The 17412-nt window shown below is 40.4% G+C and overlaps 1 protein-coding gene across 3 annotated transcripts in view; it reads right to left on the minus strand.

Moving 5' to 3' along the window:
• Nucleotides 1-17412, minus strand: part of TPD52L1 (TPD52 like 1) — a 98174-nt gene that overhangs the window by 13630 nt on the left and 67132 nt on the right. For all 3 annotated transcript variants that reach the window (XM_061206886.1, XM_061206885.1, XM_061206887.1), the window contains exons 3-4: nucleotides 13615-13763; nucleotides 166-267 (exon numbers count right to left, since the gene is read on the minus strand). In XM_061206886.1, the coding sequence (XP_061062869.1) occupies nucleotides 166-267; nucleotides 13615-13763 (251 nt within the window). The remainder of the gene's footprint in view (nucleotides 1-165; nucleotides 268-13614; nucleotides 13764-17412) is intronic.

A 17412-nucleotide genomic window follows, 5' to 3' on the forward strand; every position in this document is an offset into this window, starting at 1 on the left:
TACCTCAGTCACCAATACTATCAGCCACATAAAATTTTAATCCAACTTAAAAAAAAAGAATGTGTTAGGAAGACCAGTTGAGATAGATATATATATCTCTAATGCTCCCCTTCTCTCGGAAAGCCAAAGGCTTAGCCCCATTCCCGTGGTTCTTTCCCACAGTACCTCATGTCTCCAAACTTCTTGCTGATGGCCGTCCCAACGTTGCTGAAAGCTGCAGTTGCCTTCTGCCCTGCGTGACTCAGAGTTTCATGTGTTTTCTTGTAGCTAGAAATAAAACAAAAAATAAAACAGAGAAAGATAATAATCATAATAATATCATGATTTCCCATAAAACATTCATCGTACTTCTCTCTCCTGACTTTGAAAATTCCCTTTCCAAGACAGATTTAGGAAGATGATCCACAGAAGTAATTGTTTCTATTCATTGTTTGGGGAGGATGGGTTGGTGGCCGCTCATCAGAGGGAAACTCAGACCATTAAATCTGAATTCAGGAAAAATATACATATATAAGTCCAGATCTGAATGTGCAGATCTTTAATCACAAATAGTGGAACTGCTCTGAGAGTAGAGAGTTATTCTTAAAGAGATGTATTAACTCTATGAAGTGACGATGAAAGCTCTAGACACCAACGGTAACACAAATTAGAAAATGTATATTTCAAAGGGAAATTTAAGCTTTTACTGCTTATGTGGGTAAAAGTAACCATAAAATGGCAAAATAGAACTAGTTACTTAATTTTAGAATACTTAGAGCTGGGAATAAGAAGGGTGCATAATCTTAAGATAATATAGTTACTTTTTTCAAAACAGTTTTAGGAATATAGTACTGCAATGATCTGTTCACAAGCCTATGTCCCCACAAGGCTGACTCCCTGAGGGCAAGGAAGCCATTCATCTTTGTGTCCCCAGTATGTGGCAGAGGGATACAGGGGAAACTTAATAAATATTAGAGGAACGAATCAATGATCAAAGAGGAAGCTCCTCTGTGGCTCTGAACTGGGAGTCATGGCAGTAAGAACAATGCAGCGTGATGGATTATAGAGAGAGAATGGATGGACTTGACAGGAGGTTATAAGTGACAAATGGAACAAGACGAAAAAATTGGCTTAAGGTTTTGAGCATGGTGACAGGAAAGGCAGTGGTGTATCCACTGGGCTAGGAAATTTCTAAGCGTTAATTAATAAAGTAGAAAACAAAAGGCACCTAACCTGAGGGAATAAAAAGAAATCAGCCAAAAGTTTTGTACACCATTTCACAGTATATGTAAGTCAAGTCATTACGCTATACAGCTTAAACTTATACAGTGCTGTATGTATTATATTTAATTTAATATATCTCAATAAAACTGAAACAAACCAAACCAAAAAATTTTCAACTGATTTTTAAAAAATAAATGAATTCTTTTTTTTTTAACATCTTTATTGGAGTATAATTGCTTTACAATGGTGTGTTAGTTTCTGCTTTATAACAAAGTGAATCAGCTCTACATATACATATATCCCCATATCTCCCCCCTCTTGTGTCTCCCTCCCACCCTCCCTATCCCACCCTCCCTATCCCACCCCTCTAGGTGGTCACAAAGCACCGAGCTGATCTCCCTGTGCTATGCGGCTGCTATGTGGCTGCTTCCCACTATAAACTAATTCTTATAATGAACATAGCATCTTTTTCCAATATATGTTGCTCCCAGGTAAGTTCCCCCAAAGCTCCTTGCTTAGCCTAGAACACTTGCATGCATATGGTATATCTAAGAAGACTATGTCCTGTGAAATTCATTGTGTAGGAACTTCCGTCATCCCTCCCACCCTTCCACCTCCCACAAATCATCCGGCCCTAAATATAATATCAGACTCTACACAAATGCTTTAAAACATGCTCCTTGGTCTTCCTTGGGACTGAAATCACTTTATTAACATGGTATTCTATTATTCTTTTTTTGTTAGCAGGAAGGAATGAGTCTGATATTATCAGCACCGTATGTTATTTATTTACACAATGCCTGTTTTTCAGGAAGTGTAAAAATCAAGTATTATCTAGATGATAAAACCAAACCAAATATTCATTTACTAAACAGACATTTTCTAGGGAATAGGGAAAGACCGACAGGAATAAGGGTCAAAGCAGAATTTGGTGAACGGGAGGTAATTTGTGTCTCTGGGGAGAGGTATGTGATTAGGGGAGGTGGACCCCAGATGGCTCTGGGTCAAGCAGCAAATGAGAAGTGGGAAGATGAAAGAAAGGAACAGCTTTTAGAATGTTTGCTTAATTTTGTTCGCTGCCAAGTTCCAAAAATATCAGTTATTCAAATTACAACTTTCTTTTTACATTTTACTATAGGATGTTAGGTTTTAATTATGGCAGGAGAATATTTTTGATCATGTGAAATCATGGAATTGCAGGCAGATTACACATAAAATAAAATATTAATCTCTTAACTTCTTATTAGTGATAAGGCAGTTAATATAGCACTAAATGTGGACCAGAAATAAAAATCTCAATCATTATTACAGGAATTCAGGAGGTGTGATCTTGAAATGGCACAAGCTGAGAATTCTTCAGAAGAAACATGCTACTAAACAGGTTCCCAAAGCAGTGTCCTGATGCTTGGATTAACTAGGCATAGAGACAGCCTTTAAAACAAAGATTTAAAGGTAGTAGTTTTAGCCTTAAAAACAAAAGGATTTATTTACAAGTAAACAAAGAAAAATGTGGAATGCTATTCCAGTTATATTTTTAGGATGCTGACAAAGTTTTCACAAAGTAGTAACCCGGCCATGAAATCAGATCTATAGAGGGAACTCCCTGGTGGTCCAGTGGCTATGATTCTGTGCTTTCACTGCCGACGGCACGGGTTCGATCCCTGGTTGGGGAACTAAGATCCCACAAGCTGCACAGCATGGCCCAAAAAAACCCCAAAAATCAGATCTATGGAAAATGGCCTGTAAAACATGAAATCCATACATGATGGAAGTGAGGAAGACACTATATTATACACAGATGAAACATGGTCTTGCACTATGGGCTGGAATTTAGAATTAGGCTCAATTCTAATTAGCAAGGAAAACTTTTCCCTATGCAAAAGTTTCTCAGGCATATTGGTGAGGAAATAGAGTAATCCATTAAATAACCCAAAGAGGAGACTTTGTATCTTTTCCCTTCTACTCCTTCCACACTCCATAGCCAACCCATCAAGAGACCCTGCTAGTTCAACCTTCCAAATAGATCTAGAATCTGTCTACTGTCTCACCACCTCTACTGGTCTCTGCCTTAGTTCAATTCACCGTCATCACTCACCTGGGGTCTTGGCCAAGTGAGTGTCAGAGGAACAGAGTTGGGTTCTGGGGGGAAATGGGCACAGAAGAGGGAATCGAGGAAGGCCAAGAGAAGACAGCCAATCGGGTATCCACCCAGTACTGCCTCTGTAAGGCCTGAAAGGTGACTCAAGGGAAAAGTAAAAAATTACTCTGCCACACTGTGGTCTTTGCATGAGGTTGGGACTGGGTACCAGTTAGAGAATTCCTTCTTGTGTTGGTCCTGCATTTCTTTCAGGAATTTCTTGCAATTAAAGCAAATATTTAATTTACTTGTAAACTTTCCACATAGTTGAACTTTTATATATTTGAGAATGCTTTGAATTTTGAGGTAAGAAGTGACTTTTGAACACTTTGTGTGTGTGTGAGACATTCTAAATTTAATGGCTTCATTTAAAAATAGCTAGTCAGGGAGAAGTACAGTTAGCCCGCCGCATCTGTGGGTTCTGCATCTGCGCGTTCAACCAACTACAGATGGAAAATATTCAGGAAAAAAATTCCAGGAAGTTCTAAAAAGCAAAACTTGAATTTGCCATCTGTGGGTAACTATTTCCATAGCATTTACACTGTATTTAGATCTATTTACACTGCATTAGGTTTTATAAGTAATCTAGAGATGATTTCATGTGTATGGGAGGATGCGTATAGGTCATATGCAAATACTACACCATTTTATATAAGGGACTTGAGCATTCATGGATTTTGGTATCTGCATGGGTCCTGGGACAAAACCCCCGCAGATACCTAGGGGTGACTCTACATATAGTAAGCAATAAGTGTTAGCACATTATGTTTTAAACACGCTTTTGTATCAAAATGTGAGACAGGTGTTTACAGGCATCTGACTACTTTAGTGAGGTATTAGGGACATTTAAGTCCTCACCATGAAAAATGCATCTCTATATCTATGTGAAATTTCAAAGTTAAAATTCAAACATATGGATAGCTCAATGGAGTGTTAAAGATTTTAGGGACTGTTAACTCTTTATTTCTGGGAATTATAAAATGTTAAATCTGAAAGGCACTAGAGCCTGATCCCTTAAGACTACAGATGATGAAACTGAGGCCCAGAAGAGCTGAGTGACCCTTTAATGACAGAGGTAGGGTTAGAGTAGGCAGTGTGCCTGCCTTCCATCAGAGTGTCTTGTTGCCTAGGAGATGACAAGGGTGAATTAGATCAACTCCAGTGTTTGTGGAGAGAAATAATAATACTATATTTCAAGAAATTTTAAGATGCACATTTTCTACCCACACTTTTAGACCTCTTCCCCTAGGCTAACCACTACATTTCTTGAAAACAATTAGTAGTCCTTATATACATTACTTAGAGACCAATAATTGAGGACAAGAGATTTCTAGGGGTTAGGCAATGAGAGAGGGTTATACATGGGGAAGTGAGCTCCACGAACAAAATAACTAGGGACTCCATGAGAAATAGGTCAGCAGGCTCAGAGCATTTAAAAGCTCCAAGGAGTACCACACACATTACAGCCTAAGTGAAGGGTCCCTCTGGAGTTGTGCACTGCACAGACCCTGTACCTTATGGTGCATCCTAATTGGGCTTGATCTTAAAACTGAATAAGTAATATACATCCTCATCCAGAGGCTAGGAGCCTGTGTCTTGAAAAAACACTCTTCTGTCAGGCCACAGATAACTCCCAAGGAAGTCAGTGTATTTGCATTTTACTCCCTTTATTGTGCCATGAAATCCTGTACATAGTTTGTACTACTAATACTGAAAACTGTTTTTTCAACTCTATCACATAAAATTATGTTCAATAGTATTCAAATAATGAAAAACAATTTAAATACTAACATTCTGATTGACTTGACAACCTTATAATTTAAATGGAAGTGGTATTTAGCATTTTACATTACTAGCATCTCTTATTTTAAGCTAAATATAAATTATACCATTGCTGAGTTCCATAATTGATAGAGCGGACAACTAACACATTTTTCTTAAATAAAAATCAAGTGTTAAGATATCCTCAGGGACTTCCCTGGTGGCGCAGCGGTTAAGAATCCGCCTGACAATGCAGGGGACACGGGCTCGAGCCCTGGTCTGGGAAGATCCCACATGCCGCGGAGCAACTAAGCCCGTGCACCACAACTACTGGGCCTGCGCCCTAGAGCCTGCAAGCCACAACTACTGAGCCTGTGTGCCACAACTACTGAAGCCCGTGCTCCTAGAGCCCCTGTTCCGCAGCAAGAGAAGCCACCGCAATGAGAAGCCCGCGCACCGCAACGAAGAGTAGCCCCCGCTCGCCGCAACTATAGAAAGCCCGCGCGCAGCAACGAAGACCCAACGCAGCCATAAATAAATAAATAAATTTATTAAAAAGAAAAAAGATATCCTCAGGTTGCTGTCAATTGTGCACTGGGAGGCAAGAAAACTGGGAGTATCTGCTTCAAGAAGTCTGTGTTGGGTGCCTCTCCTCAGGGTTCCCATAATCCCCTCTGCACAGCTCTTTGCAAACATCCTCCCAATGTGCTGCAATTACGGTTTTTAAACCTCTCTCTGGGACTCGCCTGAACTTCCTGAGGGCAGAACCACGTCTTGTTCATCATCACTGTATCCCCAGTGCCTGAATCAACTAGAGCAAGAGTCACGTGAGTTTCCTCTGGATTCTGAAGGCTGGGATGCCCCAGCTTCAGCTACAGGTGCAGTCAGGACTTGGCAGTGTGAAGTTTCTAACTCTGGAGAAGAGCCACAGTGATCTTAAGGTGAGTGAGGGCAATTCTTCCTTGCGTGCTCTAAAGCAATCCAGCAAACAGTAGCTTTGGAGGAACTGCACTTCCCAACAAGGCTCGAATATGGTCCAGTGTTGAACCTTTCTTTGGCAAAAGTTTAACTGTGATAAGCAAATGGCAGCTCACATTTATTAAGCACCTTGTATACGCTAACTCATTGAAGATGCATTTTGTTTGCTTGTTTTGAGTACAAGTAATCTTCCTCTTTTCCAATGAAAGTCAACAGAAAAATAGGCTTTACTTTTCAGAGATTCAGTTTGGCTGGAATAGATAGCTTCCCCCCGTCCAGCTTTACTGAGGTATAACTGACAAAACAAAATTGTGAGATATTGGATTTGATATACATATACACTGTGAAAGGACTCTTTTCCATCTAGTAAATTAACATATCCATCACCTCACATACATATGTGTGTGTGTGTGTGTGTGTGTGTAGATGAGAACATTTAAGTTCTACTCTCTTAGCAAATTTCAATTATACAATACAGTGTTACCAACTATAGTCATGATATTATACATTAGATCCTCAGACCTTATTCATCTTATAACTGAAAGTATGTACTCTTACCAACCTCTCCCTATTTCACCCATACGCCCACCTCTAGCAACCACCCTTGAACTCTGTTTCCAAGAGTTTGACTTTTTTTTAGATTCCACATATAAGTGATACCATGCAGTATCTGTCCTTCTCTGACTTACTTCACTTAGCATAATGCCCTCAAGGTTCATCCATGTTGTCGCAAACAGCAGGATTTCCTTCTTTCTCATGGCTGAATAATATTCCATTGCATTCGTGTGTGTGTGTGTGTGTGTGTGTGTGTGTGTGTGTGTGTGTGTGTGTCTGCACATCTTTAAGGAATGGGTAGCATTTAACTGCTAGAACAGGTGAGCTGTTTGGCCAGCACACCGACAAGGGGCTCTTCAGTAGTGTGGGGTAAGGTTCTCTGCAAGCCAAATAAAAGGCATTCTGTTGACTTTTCATGCAGATTCCTCTTCATGTCTTAACAGATTTGAAAGTCAGTGTTAATAATCAAAAGGAGAAAGCGTGTCATCTTCTAACGTGTTCTGACTTAAAGCATTTTTCTACATACGGATAGAAGAAAAAATTTTAAATTCAACAGTCTTTTTACAAGAAGATATCTTATAGCCCAAATCTGTTTTCTATTATAGAATTTAAAAGAGAGCATTACTTGAACAGTTGCATATGCAGCATTTCACCAAAGACACAAAAACTATTTAGGCTTCTTTTCTTCCAAAGCTTCCCTAAACACACTATCAAAACATAGATTTACCACTTGAATCTAGAAAAGTAGAACCTACTTCCTGCCTTGTGTGATAAGATGAAAGCCGAAAGGTAAGAAGAATGAACGACCATGTGAGAGATGCGCTACGTGGTCTTTTTAAATTAGGTCTTTAATCTTCACTGGCACTTCTGAACCCAATGGTGCCACAACTGGCTCCTCATAAAAAGAGATAATAATCTTTACTGACCATAATAAGCTGGAAGTCTTAGAAGCACAAAAGCAAAGAGTAAATAAATCATAAACTGAGCTTCAATTTTCAAGCACTGTGCATTTTTTTTTAATGCTGAATGTTAGAATTTTACTCCTCTGTATATAGGATGAAGTTATTAAGCTTTCCAAAAAGATGTAATGGTTTAAATTCCATTCCACAACCTTCTCCCCTTTGTAGACCTACCATTTGTTCTACGATACAACTCAGTGTTTATTGGTGGGCAATTTCACCGGTTAGCAAAGGCTGGACACTCACTAAAATGAAGCATATCAGTTGTAATAGCCCACCACGACATCAAGTTTCCAAATTCCTTTTCCTTCTCTTTCCAGAAGAGACTCAATTTCTCCTCCAGTGGTCTCCCCACCTCTTCACCCCAAAGCCGCCCACCTCCCCCATGCTTCCTTGAAGCCTAAAAACATTAAGAAGCTTCAGGATGAGGGTGGGGGGAATTTTTTGTGAGTGTTCTTAGATTCTCTGAAATCAAGGCAAATAAAAAACTATGACAAAAACAACAGCAACGACAAACCCAGGGACACAGATGACCTCTTGACCTACTACTGTATGGTTTTCTTTCTATAAAGGAGATAATTTTAGTCTGTGGTGTAGTTATTCCTACTCATCTGGTCCTATTCCAATTTGAATCCTACCACAGACTAAAATATGCCAAGATCGTTCATTAACATGTCACAGATTTTCTTTTCATTATAAATCAAACTAAATAGGTCATGATTGCTTAATCAGTATGCAAAGTATTGCCTCTGGGATACCTGCAATACTCTGACAGCTGAAATTCTTTTTAGTGCTTTGAAATCTAATTCTCTCCAATCTAACCTTACCCCAGTTCATCATTCCCCCATATCAAAATTTCATTGTATGAGGTATAGGTATTGTTCTAGAATGGGTATCATGGACGCTAATAGCAGGGATTTAAATATTCAGGGGAAAAATAGATTCTGCTTTTCTGTCTGCCCCCCTCCCCCCAACATATGATTAAGACTTTTCCCTTTTCCTCAGCAGCCAAGAAAAAATGGTGGGAGAAAGATGCTCTCCTGAAATTATGTTGCTGATGGACTCATGCCTCCCTCTTAAGAAAGATTTATTCTTCTTTACAAAGGAAAGTTCACATCATTCCTAAAGGTTAGTGAGTCCATGATCATCTGTATTTATTAACTCATCTCTGAGGAAATCCCATCTAGGTCTGCAGCTTTCAATGCATCAATATGTAGATGACTCTCAAATGTCCACTTCCATCCCTGACTTTTCCTCCGAGTTGCCCTCTCAATATATAAACTTGTTTATCTACTGGACGTCTCAGACTGCGCACAGCCAGAACAGAATTCTTGGGTGTCCCCATCAGACCTGTTTCCTAGAACAGCAAACAGGCCTACAAAGTGTCAGACACTGTTCCGCACTCATTGAATCCTCACTACCTACGATCGGCACTAATACGATCTCATTTCATGGAGGCAGGGGACCCAGATTTCAAACCAGGTAATTGGTTGGAGTGCACAGCCCACCAGCTTATCTACAGTGCTAAACCCCCACTGCTGTAACCAGTCTCAGTATTCACCCAGGAGCGCAAGTCAGACACCTAAGCTCACATTTGATCCCTCTATTTCCCTCACCCACCCCCACCTCCAAACCGCTGGGGAGTCCCATTGGGTCGCCCTCCAGATCCTGTCCCCTCTCTGCTCATGACTCTCCATCACGACAACCCGGGCCACGGCAACAGTCTTATAAATGATTTTCTGGTTTCCATTCCTGCCTCTTCACAATCTATATTACACAAACTAACCAGAATGTTCTTTTTAAAAGGTGAATTAGAACAAGTCACTTCCTGCTGCAAATTCTCCAACGGCATCCAAAGCTCTTGGAATAAACTCCTCACTCCTCCCCTTGGCCTGGTAGGCCCCAGAGGCTCTGACCTCAAGCTCCTCTCACTACACTCCAGACACAGCCCTTTCCTCTGCTTCCTGAAACCTGTAAAGCCAGGTCTTGCCTCAGTGTCCTTGTGGCAATTTTTTCCTCAGCCTGAAAGCTCTTCCCCAGATCCTCACAAGATCATATCTTTCTGTCATTCAGGTCTCAGCTCAAAGAAACCTCCCAGGACAGGATTTCCCTGTCAGGGACCCATCAAAGCAGCTTCCACCCTCTCCCGCAAGTCACTCTCTAGTACCTCAACGTATGCTGTCTTCATCATAGCATCCCGACAGATCCTCATTTATTTGCTGCTCGTTTCCTGCCCTTTTCCCTTTCAACACTCATAGAGATTAGGAACTTTGTCCATCTTGTTGAATCCTGTATCCTGAGGGCTTAGATTAGCCCCTGGGTAATAATGCCTAATAGCAGACACTCACTAACACTTGTTGGGTAAACAAACTGTCAGGACCCCCCTAACAGCTTTCTATTGCCTATGGATAAAGAATAACTCTGTTATAAACAGATGCCACAAGCCCCGGCCCCTTCTCCCCACCATCTCAACAAGACTAAGTAATTGGACGGATTTTCCTTAGGAGAAGGAGCCTTCTCTGCCAGCCTCAACCAGCTGTGCCTCCCCCAGGACGCTCCTCCTGCCCCCGGTGGCCGGATTAAATTCCAAATCATCCTTTAGAGTTCTGCTTAAACACCTTACTCAAAAAAGCTTCCCTGAGACACCAGGCAAGGTTCCATCCCCTGCTTTACATCCCCTACAATACCCTGGATTTGCCGTTACAACCCTGTCACACTTAGCTTTTAACCGGTTACTTGTAAAATAAACAAAAACAAAACTCTGTTTTCCTGACCATGACTTTAAACTCGATAACCCCAGGGAATAAATCTGTTCTACTCATTCAACAAAAAGCTTGATACTAAGGGTACTGCCTGACTATAAAACCCATTGGTTTTTTCAAACATGGGAAAACCAGAAACTATATATTCTCCAGTGTGCAAAGAGGCTACAAGCCTTCCTTGAACTTGCCTGCTCTAAGTCCATGTCTCAGGAAACCATGACCCATTCCCCTCACTCCCCCCGCCGCCTGCCCTGGCAGACCCAGAACAAACTGGCCACACCCTCTGCTCAGATATTCCCTGCTCCCTCCCTCCTCTCAGCAACAGAAGAGACAGAATTGCCCTCCCTCCATTGGGTTCTCTTATCCTTGCAGTGTGGTCAGGGAGGCCAAGCAGAAAGATCCTGCCTGGTTCTGACACCCCAGAAGGAAGTTCAGATGAAGTGACAAGAAACCCCAGACCTGGATTAAATACAGAGGTCACCAGACCCAGGGAATTAGAGATGGCTCGGCCTCACCCTATCAGGGCCATTAATTGGTATAGGCCATCAAAGTGCAAAGACAAAAAGCAAAACTACTGACAGATAAGCTCATTTAATTTAGTGCCTAAAATCCAGCTATCCTAAATTTTCAGGAGATTGTTCATATGGTGTTGGCGATATATATATTTTAAATTGATAAACATCAGTGTGTAGTTTCTTATCTTCTTCCATAATCATCAGGTTGGGGAAGGTTGGTTAACCTCTGGAGAGACACTGATGGGCTCCCTGGCTCCATCCTGCCCTGCTCTGGACTGTGTCCTGACCCTTTCTGGATGAGCCCATGGGGTGCACATGCACAGATGCAGATAGAATTGCTAGGCGCATAGAGCTGGAGAGAATATTCCCCTTTACATGGACACTAAGGGAACCACAGTGTGGAGACGTCAGGCTCCTCTTAGATCTAACTCCTCATGCAAAGGGCGTCTTCACTAAGGTCTTAGATCTTAGTTCTCAGTAACCAGCAGGCAAAGTTGGCCGCCAGCCAAACTGAAATAATTGCTGTCCATCATGGGTACCTTTTCTTACTACCAGGCCCCTCTATGCCTGGGAGAAATGTACCAGCAAAGAGAAAAATTGTTTCCCACTTAGATACTAGCAATGTAATATCTTTACCTTCCAAGGAGTAATACTAGGGAAGAAAATGCATAACACAAAGACAAAAATTTCTTGATGGTGGAATCTGGGGTCAAGGGACAGGAAGCCTCTGTGGTTTCTCCATCGGTCCCCAGCTCCCAACACACAAAAGGAAGAACAATCACATTATGATGTGGGCACCTTCTTCGCTTTGGCACAAGACCCCCTGGTAAGCAAAATATTTAAAATCATTAGAGACGTACCACAATAGTTAAATATTTCACGTAATTTAAAAAGTAACCCCATGAAAGCATGATTGTAGAATACCCAAACCTATTCTGTACCTTGCCTAATATCAGACAGGAAGATAATGGCAAAGCTGAAAACATTTCTGTTGGTCTAAGTAAGAAAAACTTGCTTCTCCTGTGTTTCTCCTTTACTCTCACATTACTATCAGACTCACAATACTTCTGACATCAGCTATGGGGGGGTTTCCACACACCAAGCAATTCTGTGACACCAGCTGGGCGTTCTACAATTTAACTCAATTCTGACACTATCTACCTGGAGATCGAGTCAGACCCCACAGGTTAAGGGCTCAGTCCCACAAGACTGCTCCCCACTCACCTCACTCCAGATGCCAATCGCAAGTTCAGATTATCACCAGTGCTCCTGACCAGTGGGCTATAAATCAGAGGTTCCCACAACCTCCTCCTTGAGTTCAATTAATTTGCTAGAGTGGCTCACACAACTCAGGAAAACAGGTTTCTTACTAGGTTACCGATTTATTGTAAAAATGATATGATAAAAGATACAGATGTACAACCAGATGGAAGAGGCATGTGGGGATGGGTACCGAGCTTCCATTCTCTCTCCTGGTACGCCACCCTCCCGGAACCTCCATGTGTTCAGCAACCCTAAAGCTCTCCAAACCCCATATTTTTGAGATTTCTATGGAGGCTTCATCATGTAGCCATGATAGATCATTTCCAGCTCCTTTTCCCTCTCTAGAGAATGGGGGTGTGGGACTGACAGTTCCAAGCTTCTAATCATGGCTTGGTCTTTCTGGTGACCAGCCCTCATCCAGGAGTCCACCAAGAGTCACCTCATTAGAACCAAGGATACTGCTATCACCCAGGAAATTCCAAGGGATCTAGGAACTCTGTGTCAGGAACCAGGGTCAAAATGCAAATGTTAGGGGGCTTCCCTGGTGGCGCAGTGGTTGAGAATCTGCCTGCTAATGCAGGGGACACGGGTTCGAGCCCTGGTCTGGGAAGATCCCACATGCCGCGGAGCAACTGGGCCCGTGAGCCACAACTACTGAGCCTGCGTGTCTGGAGCTTGTGCTCCACAACAAGAGAGGCCGCGATAGTGAGAGGCCCGCGCACCGCGATGAAGAGTGGCCCCCGCTCGCCGCAACTAGAGAAAGCCCTCGCACAGAAACGAAGACCCAACACAGCCAAAAATAAATAAATAAATTAATTAATTAAAAATGAATAATGCTTAAAAAAAATGCAAATGTTAGAACAAAAGATGCCCCTGGTGCTTTTATCACGTAGGAAATTATAAGGGTTTTGGGAGCTCTGTGCCAGAAACCGGGGGCAGAAACCAATATATTCTATTATTTCATGTGGCCTTAACCCAGTTCTAACATTCCCTAGAGCAGTGGGGATAAAAGCACACCCCCAAACATGAGAGGTACAAGCTTTCCTTTTCATGTAAATGGACAAAAAGTCTGTACAGTTTTTAAAGCTGTCAACCATTTTTGATAGTAACTCAAAATATGCAGTGAATGCCAAGTATTCTGAGGATTTAGAATTTTATGAGAAAACATAAGGAAAAAGTATATATTTAACAAATGTTAAAAAATATATATATAATGAAGAGAAAGAACTTTAAACTGTACAACTCCATAAAAGTAGTCTGAGTGAAAACAGAGTGTTGGTGAACAAAGTTTTATTTCATGAAGCTACTTTATAGAGTCTGCATCATGCAACATATTAATGATTATTCATATTTCCTTATTTTACTTCTGGAGAAAATATTTTTCCCTAGCCACCAGTATGAAATCAGCCTCATGGGAAAAAAAACTGAAGAGGCAAGACAGCAGGCTGAGTGATGTATTTTTAAGAAAAACGTATACTTACGCAGTAGTAGTCTGCACGTCATGCCAGCTTCTGCTGAAGTTCTGTTTTAATTCATTCATCAAGTTCATGCCGAGTTTTTGTTTTATCTCAACCAGGCGCCTTTCTTTCGCTGATAAAACTTGTCGTAATGTTGTAATTTCATCTTCTAGCTACAGGTAGGAGGGAAAACGGTGGGGAAAGAGGTCAGACCAGCTGAAACACACACGGGTGCCCTCGGTGCTCCAAAGCAGCCTCTGTGCCCTCTTGTTTACATAGCCCAGTGCATGGCCTTAGCAAACACATCCTGTAGAGAAGACAGTCTAATATTTAAAAATGAAAGTAGATTTTTTTAGCTTTAATGATTCTAAAAGAAATCACTACTCCTTGTAAAAAATTCACTCATACAGCAAAATATAAAGAAAACAAAAATCATGTGTAATCTACTAGGAAATAGCCACTGCTTAATTTTTTTGGTTTCTAATCGTCCAAACGTTTTCCTAAAATTATACATGGATATAATTTTTGAACAAAAGACTGGTTTTGTAGTCTATGCCTAACAACTTCTTTTAAAGTGTTATTAGTCAGTGTTGTTTATTTTTTGCCAGCCACACCTAGCATACATTGTGGTTTGCCAAGGTGGTGCCTCAGGAGAGAATGAACAAGGGAGGAGAGGATGTATGCAAGGGAGTGATTTGTGTTGATTTTTCTTGTTAACAATTTTAATTGACATGTAATTAACATACAATAAACTGTACACATGTAAAGTGTCCAATCTGTAAGTTTTGATATACGTATACTCCTGTGAAGTCATCGCCTTAATCAACATAGTGAAGAAATCATCACCTCCAAAACTTTCCTAGTTCTTCTTTGTAATTCCTCCCTCCCTTTTCTCTTCCCTCACCCAGGCAGTCACTGATCTTTCTTTCACTGGAGTTTAGTTTGTATTTTCTGGAATTTAATATAAATTGAACTACACAGTATAAACTCAATCTTGCCTGACTTTGTTCACTCAGTATAATGATTTGAGATCATTTGATTCATCCATGTTGCTAAATCATCAATGGCTTTTCCTTTTCTCTGCAGAGTAGTACTCCATTGTATGGATATACCACAGTTTGCTTTCTATTCAACTACTGAAGGATATTTGGGTTTGGCTAATACAACTAAAGCTACTATAAACATTCATGTACAAGTCTTTGTACTGATGTATCTCCTGTTTCCCCTGTGCTAGCAGAAAAGCAAATCTCTTCACCATCATAAAATTGCTCTTGTACACTATGGAAAACAGTATGGAGATTCTTCTAAAAATTAAAAATAGAACTCTCATATGATCCAGCAATTCCACTTCTGAGGATTTATCCAAAGAAAATTAAAACACTAGCTCAGAAAAGATACATGCACCCCCCCACGTTCATTGCAGCATTATTAACAATAGCTAAGATATGGAAATAACCTAAGTGTCCACTGATAGATAAATGGATAAAGAAGATATTTTACATACACACATACACACACACACACACATACAGAAATATTACTCAGCCATTAAAACAAAGGAAATCTTGCCATTTAAAACATGGATGGACCTTGAGGGCAATATGCTAAGTAAAAGAAGTCAGACAGAGAAAGACAAATACTATATGACTTATGATCTCATTTATATGCGGAATCTTAAAAAAACCACCAACCCCATAGATAAAGAGAATAGATTGGTGGTTGCCAGAGGCAAGGGAGGGGTGTGTGTGAAATGGGTGAAGGGGATCAAAAGGTATAAACTTCCAGTTATAAAATACATAAGTCATGAAAAAATTGCTCTTGCAAATCTAATTTCTAACAAAGGAGTTCTGTAAAATACCCAGATTTTAGAGAGCATTGCTATATTTTGTGAAAATAATTTTGAACCTCCTCGAAGTCTTTGATTCCAGTTATCATACTTTATTCCATTGTCACACTTTGTAACATATTGCCCTAGTAATATTGCTTAAATTTACATCTTTGTTTTCTGAAAAGTATAAATATTTGTGACTTTCTCTGTGAAGCCAGAAGAGAATCAGTAGTACTCCCTTAGTATCCCACACGCACAGAGGTAAAAAAAAAAGTGCCTGACACTTTATGAGATTATTACTTTTTTTAATGGAGATCTGTGTCTCATTTACATTCTAAGTGTCACTCTACTTCTGACCACAAGGAGAATCACTAACCCTGTCAGTCATCTTGCAGATGTGTTCCTTGGGTCACCAGAGACGTAGCTGCTAAAAAGCACATCTCAACAATGACAGTTACCTTTGCAAAAATTAGTCCTTTTTATTAGAGCAAGGAAGATTTTACCCCAATGGTGAACAGACAAAAATAGCATTGTAAACCTTCGCATTCACAAAAAATCACTTAAGCAAAACAGGCAGAAATACTGAATCAAGCATCTTAAATCATCTAGTAGAAAAGAACAATATCTTGGAGCTTTTAATATCAGCAAAATGTCCTAGTAATCTAACATTATCCATTTTTTTTATGGTTATGGAACATTTCTCGTATGCTCATGGAAATCTTTCTAAAGTCTTTCTAAAATGAATTTCACCTTCCATAAACATGTTATAATCAATAGCACCCTGTCTTTTCTTGATGAGCAAGAGTCTTCAGGACGCAGACATATACTCATTACTGCAAAAGGAGTGCACCCAGGGACCACCAAAGGGGATCATGTTTTTAGTCTCTCCATTAAATGAGAACACACTGTCATTTTATTTTATTTATTTATTTATTTTTTAATAAATTTATTTATTTATTTTTGGCTGTGTTGGGTCTTCGTTTCTGTGCGAGGGCTTTCTCTAGTTGTGGCGAGCGGGGGCCACTCTTCATCGTGGTGTGCGGGCCTCTCACTATCGCGGCCTCTCTTGTTGCGGAGCACAGGCTCCAGATGCGCAGGCTCAGTAGTTGTGGCTCATGGGCCCAGTTGCTCCGCAGCATGTGGGATCTTCCCAGGCCAAGGCTCGAACCCGTGCCCCCTGCATTGGCAGGCAGATTCTCAACTGCTGCACCACCAGGGAAGCCCCACACTGTCATTTTAAAATCAAACCCTTCTATCCTTTTGCTCTCATGTTATATTCCACTTTTTCATCTTTGTCAATGTGTTCTTCCGCATTTAGTTTGCTGCCTAAGATTTCTCAAGGTTGTATGTCTAGCTCTCTTACCATAGAAAATACGTGGGCTTCATTCCAGCCTTTTATTCTGTACTAGAAAGACCTTTTGGGCTTTCTTTCAGTTTGAGTGACTGAAGTGACTGGGAATCTGGTTTTGTACATGTATTAGGTGTTACTGTAGTTTTCAACTTGTAACAAAATTAATGGGAAGTTTTTTAACTTGCAGAAAGAAATTAAAGATGTAGAGAAGAAGAAAGAGCTTTAAACATCTTGGTATTCTCCATCTTATATCTATGGAACCCCAGAAATTTACTCAAAACTATGGGGGACAGTAAGATATTCATTAGTTATTTGGGGGTGGGAGGAGTGGGTAAAGTATTCACAATTTTCTAATGAAATCCACAATCCCAAAAAGTGATAGAAACATTGAAGTGACCAGTTTACCAAACACCATCCTAAAGAAAGATAAAATTCCACACCTAATAATTTTAAAATCGAAGCATACCTTAAAAGGCATTTGTAGAGAAAAAACTTCTAATGATGGAAACATGAACTCAGTTACTCAGTTGGGTCTATTGTCAGGTTCTATAATGAAAGTCTCACCATTTCAATAAAATGTAAGGCTCACACTTCTTAAAGCTTTCATTTATTTATCAGTGATCTAAATATATGCCAAAATATC

This window comes from Eubalaena glacialis, chromosome 12, assembly GCF_028564815.1.
Source record: "Eubalaena glacialis isolate mEubGla1 chromosome 12, mEubGla1.1.hap2.+ XY, whole genome shotgun sequence".
In the NCBI taxonomy this organism is placed as follows: Eukaryota; Metazoa; Chordata; class Mammalia; order Artiodactyla; family Balaenidae; genus Eubalaena; species Eubalaena glacialis.